The 13,326-nt window shown below is 42.5% G+C and overlaps 1 protein-coding gene across 1 annotated transcript; it reads right to left on the bottom strand.

Moving 5' to 3' along the window:
* Nucleotides 1-232: 232 nt before the first annotated feature.
* On the bottom strand, nucleotides 233-12,792 carry capza1a (capping actin protein of muscle Z-line subunit alpha 1a). The gene is made up of 10 exons (XM_012836792.3): nucleotides 12,686-12,792; nucleotides 8,786-8,849; nucleotides 8,075-8,126; nucleotides 5,214-5,277; nucleotides 4,708-4,914; nucleotides 4,040-4,119; nucleotides 3,609-3,687; nucleotides 2,923-2,994; nucleotides 1,781-1,843; nucleotides 233-1,455 (listed from the first exon to the last, which is right to left on the bottom strand). The coding sequence occupies exons 1-10, from the start codon at nucleotides 12,722-12,724 to the stop codon at nucleotides 1,315-1,317; spliced, it is 861 nt and encodes a 286-aa protein (XP_012692246.1). The 5' UTR covers nucleotides 12,725-12,792; the 3' UTR covers nucleotides 233-1,314.
* Nucleotides 12,793-13,326: the final 534 nt, after the last annotated feature.

Genomic DNA, 13,326 nt, shown 5'->3' with positions numbered 1-13,326 from the left:
ACCAGTTACTCAAAACCAAACCTAGCAAGGCATAAACCAAGGTTTTTTTTTTATCAGTATTTCGGTCAGTTCGTATCATTATTGTATTTTTTACAGTGACTATATATCACAATGAAGTAATTATACATTATAACAACTGCAAATTATATGAGCAAAGAACCATACTCCCAAATAGTTTACAGCAACTACTACTGCAATGATTAAACCCCCCGATAAACACACTTCCACATAATTTGGTGCAAATCCTTTATTCCTTTTGATTTATACATGTTTTTTTCATACACTTAGTAAAAAATAGCAAAAATCGCTAAGTAAAGAAGATGGTCATGTGAGGGGAGGGGGTTGTGTCACGACTTAAAACACCTTTTTGACACTAGTGGAAGGCAAAAAACAGTACTGCTTAGAGGATGGAAAAAAAGATCAACACTATAGTACACAAACTGATGTGAAGCAGGGACAACTGTGACTAAATGCTCCCTTTAATAATTAATAACAACATCCGCTTGTGAGTGGAGCCCTGTGATGCCTTTGCGTGAAAGCTGTGTGGCAGCCAAGAAATACTTTTTGATTTGTCAGTAACACAGCTGTATTTCCTTTACCATGGGAAAGACCGAAGAAGCACAGTGCTGATCTTTTAGAGTCAGTGGACAGCGAGTCATGTCAAGGAGTGGGACGCACATGAGCAGACAGGATGTTCAGATGGTGGAAACTCTCTCATAAACAATTTAAAGACATTGGGACTAATGCTGCAGACTTCTAAGGCTAAGCCAGGGATGTCATGACATGAGAGTGGGATTAAAACACCTAATGGCGACATTTTAGACCCCACTAAGCACTATGATTAGGAGGACGAGATATGGGATGACCTGGCTTCCCAGTGTACCTGTGTGTCTGTGTGCGTTTATCAAGGTGTGTGTGTGTGTGTGTGCGCATGTACGTGCACGCATGAGAGAGGGAGAGAATGTCTTGTGTGTGTGTGAGTGGGGGGGGGGGGGGTGTTCGTCAGCCACTTTTTGATGTTTGGTGGCAGGGAAAGCAATTTCGCCTCGCAGGATGACAACAATAACAACAAACAAAAAAACAACAACAAAAAACCTTGGCTTTCATAGAAAATAAAACAGACCAAACTAAAAGAATAACAGACACATAGCACTCTTCCATGTGAGGTGAGGTGAGAGCACAGCACAGCACAGCACAGCACAGCAGGGGAACAGTGAGCTTTGGCTGAGTAGATGGCCCCCCCCTCAGCTCGACCACGCTTGCCACTTGACCGTGTAACACAAGCAGGCCCCTCAGCTGATCAGGAGGCCAACTCTAAGCGTTCTGCATCTCCTTGCCGATCTTGTAGCTGAGGATCTTGTTCCAGTCGATCTTGGTGCGCGTGACTGGGAGCTGACGCCGTAAGGCTTTGAAAGTGGTGTCTGACATGGTCTGGTAGTTTTCACTGATGGCCGTCTGGAGAGGATTGACACACACACACACACACACACACACACACACACACACACACACACACACACACACACACACACACACACACACACACACACACACACACACAAGATGGGGAGGAAGTGTAGAGGGGAGAGAAGATAGAATAGGTGGAGGAGGAAGAAAATAAGTATTTTTAATAAACTGTTAAATTCATTCTATCCACCTCTATTACTAAACCTAACCCTATATTTTGCATTAAAGCCAGGCAGGTTATTCTTCATCAAAGTATAGCAGCAAGTCCAGTCACTTTTGTGATCTGTAAGAGAGAAAACATGAGGATACAAACCTGGTACTCATTCTCAGCATTTTCAATGATCTTGACGAATTCCTTGGCCGTCTGTGCCTCATTCTGTCAAAAACAAACAAACAACCACACACACACACACACACACACACACACACACACACACACACACACACACACACACACACACACACACACAGACACAGAGAGAGAGAAAATCAGACAGTTTCCCACACATGACTACAGGAGTGGGAGAAAGAGGAACGTCTGAAGGGCCGGTCTAAAACAGGGCTGTGAGGGACGCTGTAGGGGGGAAATGAGGATGTTTGTGATCTTTGTGACAGGTAGAACACTGTTCTGGGCTCCAGGAGCCTGCAAACACACTTCACTTCCTCTCAGGCTATCAGGCAGAGAGGAAGTGAGTCAGCTGACTGCAAAACAGCAGAGAGAGAGAGACAGAGAGAAGAAAAGAGACAAGAAAAAAGAAATGAAGACCTATAAAGGAAGAGCAGGAAGGAGAGAAGGGGCCGTGTGTGGAACATGGAACAGGAAGTGAATTAACCGATTGGGGCAGTGCTTATCCATTTTGTTCAATATTATATCCAAAACCATTAAATAAATCAAGATACTTTTTAGGGCTTACTAGTATCCATAGCCACAATTGGCATTGGCTACTCCCATTTGTCTGTAGGGTAGTATAGGTTTAATAGGTTAGTATAGTTTATTATATGTTACTATAGGTGTATTATATGTTATATGTATATGTTAGTATTATATGTATAGGTTGTTATATGTTTTAGCATATTGTATTGTATATTTATCTTGTATATTTAGTAAGATTATTATATGTTATTACATGTAAATTATGTTCAGAGTACATGTACAGAGTGTATGTCATGTTATGTTATGTTATATTATGTTTGCTATGTTATGCTATGGTAGGTTGTTGTGCGGTGCTTTGTCCTAAGAATTTCAGTGTGACCCAGTCTGACCCTGTGTCATTCTGTGCATCTGACAATAAAAGACTTGTAACTTGTAACTTGTAAGTCCTGTGCAAAGCAGGAAGTTGCAGATTAAGAAGAATGTTGCTTGTGTCCACTCTATTCTCTCTAATTCTATGTGGCTCTCACGTGATGTCATGTGCCTTTCAGTGCCCAATCAGTGGCAGCCAGAGAGTTACTCACAGACATGCTCAGTGTCTCCTCCACGTCCTTGTGGCTGACCAGCTGGACATTTCCGTCTTCATAATAATGCACCTACGGAACACGAGACGCATGTTAGAGCCGAGGGAGGCTGCGAGTACATTGTCTGAGTGTTCATGGGGGGGTTTCTGATGCATTGTCTAAAGGTTGGAATAAATTACAACCACAAAAGCAAGCATGTGATTTGGTTCTGAAGCATAGCTGGCCACTTCCCTCTCAAAGCACTTGTTCTGTAAAAAAAAAGACCCCCCCCCCCCCCCAAAAAAAACAACCTAGCACCACCACCACCAACAAAGCATCCATTTACTGTGCCGTGGATTAAGAAGCCTCTGACTTAGTTTCAGTTAGATGTATTCAGAAAGCAGATGATTTTATGCAAATCAGCTCACAGATGTATTGGGGAAGATACCCTTTTGATCAGTGTGTGGCCCCCTTGAATTGAACCAATGACCTTGCAATTGACTGACTTAACTGGTTACAGGGCAATTGCTTTTCTTTATATTCATCAGTCGTGTCCTTGGAGATATAGACCTAGACTCCAGCCAGCTTGAACCAGCTCACCACACCAACAGTGGTGACTTTGAGAGTCAGTCACTGCAAACAGCAGCTAGGCTCCCACCCCACACGGACCCTTCACCCCTTCTCTCAACCCCCCCGACCCTGCCCACCTGAATCTTCAGGACCCCCACCACCTGAGTCGAGGACTGGGAGATGGTGAACTTCCACTCAGACCGGCAACGCCCATTCCTGCAAGAGGTCAGAGGTCGTGTTGTGTCAGTCAAACTCAACCATCACTCAGCTCCAGGGAGAGGTGGTAACATTATCTAAAGGTGTCATCTAAAGATTCTGATCCTCCATTTTGAAGTTAATGCTTACAGGTCTCAACCAGCCCAGTCATAGATGTGATGGGAGAATAAATGACATACAGTGTCAACTGGTCAAATGAAGAACAGACAGATCAATACCACACACTTAGACACAATTTAAATAGCCCTTCTCATGCTCAGAATAGTCAAATATATATTTTTTTTATTATCAAAATTTCTAGTAAGAAAGAAGTAAGAAACGACACACTGCTTTAAACACAAAAATGCATTACCAGAAGTTTTTTGGTTGAAACTGATGGCCTTCGATGCATGCAATTATGGTCTGCTGCCCGTCAATGGTTTTTCCATAGACCTATGGGAGGAAGACAGCATGACTAAACAGAAACCATTTTTAAGAACTGCATCCTGCGTAAAAAAAAGATGACATTGCTCTTTGTATTCAGAAAGCTTTCATGCAACCAAACACATCAGAATGACACTAGTTTTGGTTTCAGCCTCAGCTCTCTGGTGTCGGAAATGCCATCCTCAGCAGTTATATGGCATGAAGGCTCGACTGCCTCACACAACACAAAAACCAGAACACAGGCCTTTGTGCCTATGAGAGAGAAAGTTTGTTTGTATTTTTATCTCTATCTCTCTGCATATGTATGCAAGAGTTCCTGGCATCAGTTTGACAAAAGCTCTGAGAGTGAGAGTGTGAGTGTGTGTGTGTGTGTGTGTGTGTGTGTGTGTGTGTGTGTGTGTGTGTGTGTGTGTGTGTGTGTGTGTGTGTGTGTGTGTGTCTGTGTGTATCCGTACAGTGCAGACTCCGCTGGGATAGTACTCCTTGACGTAGGCCTTGGGTGTAATTTGTGTGTATGTGTCTGTGTGCATATGTATATGTGTGTCTGTATGTGTGTGTCTGTGGTCTGTGTGTGTGTGTGTGTGTGTATATCCGTACAGTGCAGAATCCACTGGGATAGTGCTCCTTGACGTAGGCCTTGAGGGCGCTGTCACAGGCATCTCTCCAGGCCCGGAGGCCACTCTCCCCCTCGTGTGGCTGGGGGTCACTGGATTCTTTCCTCAGGTGGTCAAACTTAAACGAGAGCCGGTTCCGCGGGTCAAAAAAACGCCCGTTGCCCAGATCTCCATGTTCTGTGATCAAAACCTTTCAGAAGGGGAGACAGGATGGACAGGTTGTTGTCGTGACACACTTACTTATGACACGGTGAATTTACTAAACTTGGGTAATATACACCTGCCAGGTGAATACGGGCTCAATTAGTCGACTGATATGTTACTGGACACCTGACTCTATGTTACTGACTTAAAAAGCACTACAGTGTGTGTGTGGGTGTGTGTGTGTGTGTGTGTGTGTGTGTGTGTGTGTGTGTGTGTGTGTGTGTGTGTGTGTGTGCTTGAAGATCACTTGCAAAGTATCTGTTTCCTTTGGAAAGCCTCCCTTACCTGGTCCTCGTACCCGTCTATTTTGGCCGGGGTGAACTGATCCATGTTGTATTGGGCAAAGGCACTGTTGAGAAAGAGGCAAAGACAACAGCAACTGAAAATAGCCTCTTGCAATTCAAAGGACCAGTTTATATACCCCGATCCTTAACTCATGTGGGAAAGGCTTGTCAGAACTTGACTACAACAATAGGATATGGCACTAGTTCAAAATACACCAGATTGTAAACCCTCAAGACCATTACGAGACCGAGCAGGGCATGTGGTTGGCATAGTTACAATACTCTTACAGGAAGGAGGCAAGGCAGACAAGCAACAGACAAAGACTTTTGAACACAGAACAAGGAACTAGAAGCAGAAACCTGAATAAACAAATACAACTCATAGGCAAGCAAGCTATTATGCGATTGAGGAAGAGGCCTTAGCCGTGAAACCCAGGAGCTGAATCAGAGTCATAATGCCTGAAGCAGTGTGACCTGACAGTAACTGTCTGACAGTGTGACATGACAGTAACAGAGTTCTGCTGCACTGAGAGCTCATGGGAAGTTGAGCCTAGCGTGGCCCATCGGCCCATTATGTTTATTTGATGTCTATTTTTATGTGGATCACTGTGCATGCCATTTCTTTATGCATGTAATTTCTTTGCTGTTAAGCACTTTGAGCTGCATAGTTTTGTATGAAAGGTGCTATACAAATAAAGTTTATTATTATTGTTATTATTAGAGCTCACAATGCAAGCCCAGAGAGCTCTAGAAAAACAATAATCTTCAAAACTAATAAACCAACAAAGAAGAAAACAAACAAACAAACAAGTCCACTGATGACAGGAGCTTGGGGGTGCGAGGGTGACGGTTACAGTGAAGGTGATGGGGTGGGGGCATTAGCGCTAGGCTTTCACACAGCGAATTTCACTTAACACTTCTTTTTTGCTCTGGGTGTGTGGTCGCGAAAACAGCGAGTGTGTTTGGCTATGCTGTTAGCAGCGAGTGCAGTTGTGGCGCGGTGCATAGAGACGGAGTGCAACGTGTCATCCTCTCAAAAACAAGCCCACTGGAGGGGAACACAATCGGCACAACCAACTGTAGCTACCTAAAAACGTTGGATTTCACTATGTCAAAGGATTATTTAAGCACCCTACGTCTACCAAAGGTAGAATTGACAAACTCAATATTATCGGTCTACCTCAGGAATCTACACTCATACAGCAATGAAAAATTATCGTTCTTTGGATAGCCACAACTAATTTGTAAGTGAATGAAAGTTGTGTACCACCATAAACCAGCCAACTTTAGCTAACGCTAAATCCCAGTTTTTCAGTTGTGCAGCTTATAAAAACGCAGTTCTGGGTTTACCCTGATGGCAGTGCACACCACCACACAGCAGCTTTCAGGCACTTTTCAGTTTCATGATCAGGTGATCTCACTGATGCACCACCAAGGCCTTTGTTAGGTGAAAATTCACATTCAAGTTTACTTGGGACGTGTGTAAGTATCTCTTTATTCAATATGCATATCGGGCTCCCTCACATCTTAGCAGAAGAGAGAGAAGCAAAGTTAAACACGTCACACATGGTTAATATAGGCTGAAGTTGCCGTGACTGACGCCAACACACTATCTGGCAGAGATAACCACATGGTGGATTCCCACGTCTGAGGTCAATGTTCCAGATGTAGGAACACACCTGCCTAGGACCAGCTTGTAGCACAGTAAAATAAGTGCGAGAGAATCGTTGAGTGCATGAAGAGTTTAGCATCGGCTAGAGGCAGTTAGTGTCCTAGAGCGCCACACGTGATGGGCTGATTGCATGGTTTCTCTCATCTAGTATTGTGAGTTGTCATGGAATAATCTGTTGCTGTATTAATATTCGCATGCATGCATGTGTGTGTATGTGTGTGTGTGTGTGTGTGTGTGTGTGTGTTTGTTTGTGTGTATTATCTATAGAGAACTAGCATTTCATTTGTGTTGTATTGTCAACTTGTCTTCCTGACGTTATAGTTGTGCCATGGTTTGATGTACATATATCCTTGATTTTGTCATCGCCTCAGGTTTGAAATACAATACGTTGTTTACTCATCAATCATACCTGCACACCTTAGTTAATATTGTAGTGTACTGAACTTGCATTAACATAATTATTGAGTGTTTATGATATTCTAATTAGCATAATATCATCTAGTTGCTCACAGTTGGTGTAACCAAGTTGCCATTAAGGGTGGTATAATCATGATGTGTTGTGTGTGTTTTGAAAACATTAGCGGTTAGTCAGCTAGCTCAAAGGTTCCAAGTGCTAGATCTACAGTGGTCTATTTGCCCAGACTATGTTCATGTATGTAGACAACTATCTGTGTTGATGCAGACACTAATGGTCCCCAAGACATCTTTTAATCATGTTAATGTTTTTATGCTAAATGTAGCCTTAAGCCTCCGCCATCTTGGTTACTCTCGTCTCTCTAGACTAGAGAACGTCAAATATCAAACACATCTCACGCTGAACTGATTTGCATAAAGCTGGAGATTCGCCATCTTTTGCTCGCTTCGCCGGATTTTCTCTGATTTTGCCCAATTAGAGGAATTTTTGCCCCTATACAACCTCAATGAGAGTCAAGTGAAATTTGCTGCAATGGAAGTGTATCTAACTCACTGTGCCCAGAGAGCTATCAAACAAACACACAAACAAGCAAACACACAAACAAACAAATTAACAAACAAAAAGAACACTGCAGTAAGGAGACAACATGCACTCAAACAGAGAGAAGGAGAGAGGGAGGGAGTGAGAGAGAGAGAGAGAGAGAGAGAGAGAGAGAGAGAGAGAGAGAGAGAGAGAGAGAGAGAGAGAGAGAGAGAGAGAGAGAGAATTAACTCACTGTGCCGCGCCCTCCCTGAGAATGCCGTCATTGTTGAGCAGTAACCGCACATCTGGAGACCAGGAGAAGACAGTTAGCCATCAGGGCATTGGACACATCTAAAACAGGCGCTGGCTCCAGAACGGATCCGGCCCATATCCGGGCCACATCCGGCCAGGATCCGTTCCAGTGCCAGCTGTGCAGAGTCTAAACTCTAGACAGTCATGCAGTAACACTTGATTGGAGGAGAGAGGAGATTCAGTAAGAGACTGCCTGTACTGTAACTAAACTTCAAGGCTTATGTTCAGGGCTGACCCATACTAATTAAGCGGATCCGCACAGTTTTCCCTGTTCTGCCATGGTTCGGTTCTGGCTGATGCTCAGGGCTTACCCGTACTACTTCAGTTTTCCCTACAAATGATGACGGGCAACATCGGTTCTGCCACGGTTTGGTTCTGGCTGATGATTCTTCACCTACACGCTAGACATTCTTAACCTCACAGAACAAGGCAGTCTAACAATCATGGTTGCTATGTCACAAGCTACAGAACTTGTGCTCTCCCGTATGAAACAAGACCCTTTTATAACACAGGCTTAGGTTTTAAACACACATAAACTATAGGCTCATGTTTTAAACAGGCACTGGTTGTCAAACTTGTGTCAGTTCCAGTTTGTTTCAGGAGAATAAAAAGTTTGAAATTCTGCTGCAGAGACAGAAACGTTCTTCCTCACCATTGAAGACTTCGTTGAACTCTCCAGGAGGAGCGTGGATGATGAAGTTGGCAGCAATACGCACCTGTAACAGATAAGAACAAGCGGGAGAGAATACATTATGTTCTCTATCAATCACTGTATACTGAACTGTATTAGCACTTGGACATTTTTGTCATCATGGGCCTATCTTCCCTGATTGTGTGCCGTCTAGGGTTGGGTGATGTCTACCACGTTGGCAGCGGACGATGTTTACGGCGAAACATTGCGATGGACGATGACATTGGGGAGTATTGAACTGATATTCATCAGTTCTATGGCTCAACTGAATGAAAATGTGTTTTATTGGATATTCTAAATACAGTTGTTTAATATACAGTTATCTTTCAAATACCGTAATTTCCGGACTATTGAGCGCACCTGAATATAAGCCTCACCCACTGAATTTAAAAAAAAAAATTATTTTTAACATAAATAAGCCGCACATGTCTATAAGCCGCAGGTGCCTACCGGTACATTGAAACAAATTAACTTTACACAGGCTAAAATGAATATCAAAAGTAATACAATAGTGATGCATATTATTAGTTTTGCCAGTTACGATAAGTGCACTGTTGCTTTAAGAGAGCACAGTTGCAAGAGTCAATCAGAAGCTAGAACGTTAGATTGAAGACAGTGAGATAGAAGAAAGACGCTAGTTTGAAACCAGTGAGCTAAAGAACTTGAAAAGACTGGATTTGTATCGTTGTAAACTGTTTTGAGTTGTGTTCTGTCTACGCCGGTAGACTGTGGTTATTTTGACATTAGTTAAGTTATTGAGATACTGATAAATCGCGTGGAGCTAAGCATCCATGCGGCTGCATCCATGCTAGCATCCTAGCTCCACAAAGCCACCGTATACAGTCACAGGTATCATAATCCATAAATTAGCCGCGTCGTTGTTTAAGCCGCGAGGTTCAAAGCGTGGGAAAAAAGTAGCGGCTTATAGTCCAGAAATTACGGTAAGTGCACATTTGTTCAAATTTGGTGCAGCCAATCCATAGAAATTAGTAGAAATGTTTAGGCCTGAGATATCATCTTAACAGAAAATCAAGTTTGGAAAACAAAATCCACCATGAACGTTGTTATGTGTAAATTGAAATGAATGCATGGCAGCCTATATTCCCGTCATTCAAAATGTATTAACTTTGCACAAAGAGGAAACGGCAATGAAAAAACAACAGGAGCCTGCCAATGATTTATTAACACAGAAGTCAGTACTGTCAAAAGTCAATGCTGTCTGAACGGTCAACTGCTACTGAACTGAGCCAAACTAAACTGTGGACAAATATGGTAATCAGACTTCCCTCTTGTGTGTTTGTGTGAGTAACAAATGCTTAGGGGGAAATCCTCAAATGCTGACTGCCTGTGTCACAAGCTTTACACATGTCTACTGTTCTACTGTTCTTCAATGGAGCCAACCCCTTATCCTGAATAATGCAGATGGCGAGACTAAGTGCAAGAGAGAGAGAAAAAGAAAGAGGGAGAGAGAAAGAGATAGCTGAGAGAGAAAGACAGAGAGAGGCACAGATAGAGAGGGGAAAGAAAGATTAAATAGCAAAAACACAGTGTGTGAGTGTGTGTGTTTGTTTTGGTGGGTGTGGGGGTTAAGTGTGTGTGTGCGTCCATGTGTGTGTGTTTGTGTGTGTGTGTGTGTGTGTGTGTGTGTGTGTGTGTGTGTGTGTGTGTGTGTGTGTGAATGGAAACTGAGCAGCGATCTCCTCAGCAGAGTTGGCTGGGAGCAGGCCACTCCTTAGAAGGCAGGCGAAGCAAGGAGAGGAGAGCAGAGGAGAGGAGAGGCACCGCACCCCTTGTCTTTTCTTAGCAGTGCCTATCTAAGCATGAGGCAACACAGCCAGCCTGGCAGAGAGACTGGACTGGGCCCACAGAGGCCTATGGTCTGTCTACAGCATTCTATTCATTTACACTTTACATTGACTTGGCACTTCAGCAGACACTCTTATCCCGAGTAACTTTACCGTACAAGTAAAGCATACACTTGATCAGTATTCCTGGCAAATCAAACTCATGGGTGGTGGCATGCACTGATAAAGGGAGTTTTCTCGCTTGTGCTTGTGTGGCAAACAGTGTGGCAAGAGATAGCTGTGCATTGAGAGGCCGGAAGTCACTGGTTCACAGTTAGAAAACCAGAGCACTTCCGTATTGAAAGAGGAAACAATGCAAAGTCAGCCGCTCAAGCTGAATGGAAAGGGAACTGCCATGTGTGCTAAACTGCCGTTTTATGGTGAAGACATTTTTATCACCTATTATGAACTTCTCTCCAACGGCATTACCTAATAAGTAGTCAAAAAGAGTGTGTTCACATGCAACACTAACACTAAAGCAAAACTAAGAGCCACCATGCAGTAGACTGGCCGAATTGCTGATTCAGGGCCTCATAGACATCCACGTAGCACCTGTAATATCTGTCTCAACACAGTTTTCCAAAGAGTATGACCTAGAACAGAATACCATTGACACAATACAAAGGAAACTAGAAAACAACTCAGATGCAGAATCATAAAGTGGATCTAAACAAGAGTGGCACATGCATAACAGATTATTCACGCATGCCGCCAAACCAGTTATATAGCCGGTATTCTTCAGTAATCACAGCCATGAAAGAGGACCTCACGTCATAGAAGAATGTTAATGGAGACCTATTAAACACCACTAGGCAATAACTGACATGCACTGCCAGCTGCCACGGATGTAAATCACAGTGACTACTCATGCAACTTGCCTGTCCTCTATAACCAATTTAAAACCTTGGAGACATATCTGACTGTAGGGCTGCAAGCAACAAAATGTTGGGCTAACTGCAATTCTTCATCCATCTAGCATTTTTCAAATACCTACGCACAAACTGACTGTCTGCACAGGCAGCGACTTGACCAGAGGATTAAGGTGGGACCACCAGAGTCTCACACATGTACGAACATGAAGACTGCTGGGTCGGTCATAACACAGCCGAGAAACAACGGACTTAACTATTCAAGGGCGCTGTCCCAAACAAAACACTCGAAGGGATCTAGCAGGGTGGGATACCCTGCCACATGAATGAATAGTTATGAATAGCTAAATATTACTCTTTTAAAAATATTACAGTACACATAACCTAAACACCACTTTAGAAACATTAGTAGCGTATCGGGAATATGTAGGTAAAGATAATTCCTTACATGAAGTGCCACTCGACTAAACCATCGTTTGACAGCAAATTTAAGAAATATGAACTGCCTACTGTATGCGTATGAATCGACATAACGTTGTTGTTGTTGTTGGTGGTTGTTCCACAAGTAGACTCCTAGCCAACGTCACACAACCAATTTCCTTCATTTAGAAAACCTTGTAAATGCGAGTCAAAAGCCACTACAAAACAATGACAAATGAAGGCATGCTCAATAACAGTGTTTAATATTGCTGAAATTACGAAATTTCCATATCAACACGCAGTGAGCTGACCAAATTGACAGGGCTGATGAACTTGTTTGCAATTTGAGAACTAACGTTAACCAAGTTAGAGTGAATAGTCCATCAGCAGACTATATGAATTGCCGTATCAGACGTCAATACTTTAAAAAAGAAACTGTCAGAAACGGTACAGGAGTAATTTAATGAAAACTAAAGGCATATTAATTTGGTGCTGCTCGCCTTCAGCCTTACAGTAGTTAGCCTGCATTGCTAACATCAGTTCAATCAATTGGGAATGGTAATAACGCTAGCAAGCTAACTTACAACCAACTAACAACATTTATTAAAGTCAACGAGATAATTTCCCCAGTACATTACATACACACACAAGTTATATTAATTACACCAAAACGAATACAACAACAGTCCTTTAAAACTTTCATTTAATTCCGCTAAACGGTCACATACCTTTTCATCATCAGTAAGCTGCTCCTCAAAGTCGGCCATCTTGGCTCATCTGGGCAAACCCAGTTACAGTGCATCATGGGAAACCTGTCAATGCCTGGAATTCATGGCGAAAACTATTTTACCTATTTTAACAATTTTAAGTTTGACATTGACTTTTTATTTAATCGAAATGTATTTGAATACGTTCTAACACAATTGAAATGAACAGCCACGTAGATAACTTAGGTGTTTCATATTGATATTTATCAAGAATTTGAGAAATTGACTATTGGCTACTAACAGACCATTACGTTTATCGGAATGTAGGGCCAAGAGAAAGGTCATTGAGTTTGTAGAATGTCAAATTTTTGCTTTGCCTTTCCCCCCAAAATGTGTAGTCTATATCCTATGAATTTCTAAAGAGGGACATGTATTACTTTTTAATTAAAGAGGACTATGTATTCAGTATTTACATAGTCTAGCTGGGAAGAAGTTTGCACCTCTCCATTATTACCTCAAACTGCAATGCAAATCGTTGAATACATATTAATGCATATTGCAGAATGTCACCCATATTGTCCATTTTTCATTTGTGCAATGTTTGTGTGTGCTATTCAATTGCACAAATTAGACACCCCTTCCACATCCGAGCAACTTGTGGA

The sequence above is a fragment of the Clupea harengus genome, chromosome 5 (genome assembly GCF_900700415.2).
Source record: "Clupea harengus chromosome 5, Ch_v2.0.2, whole genome shotgun sequence".
NCBI lineage: Eukaryota > Metazoa > Chordata > Actinopteri > Clupeiformes > Clupeidae > Clupea > Clupea harengus.
Note: the sequence above shows the minus strand (reverse complement) of the source record. Positions and strands in the feature narration are given on the sequence as shown.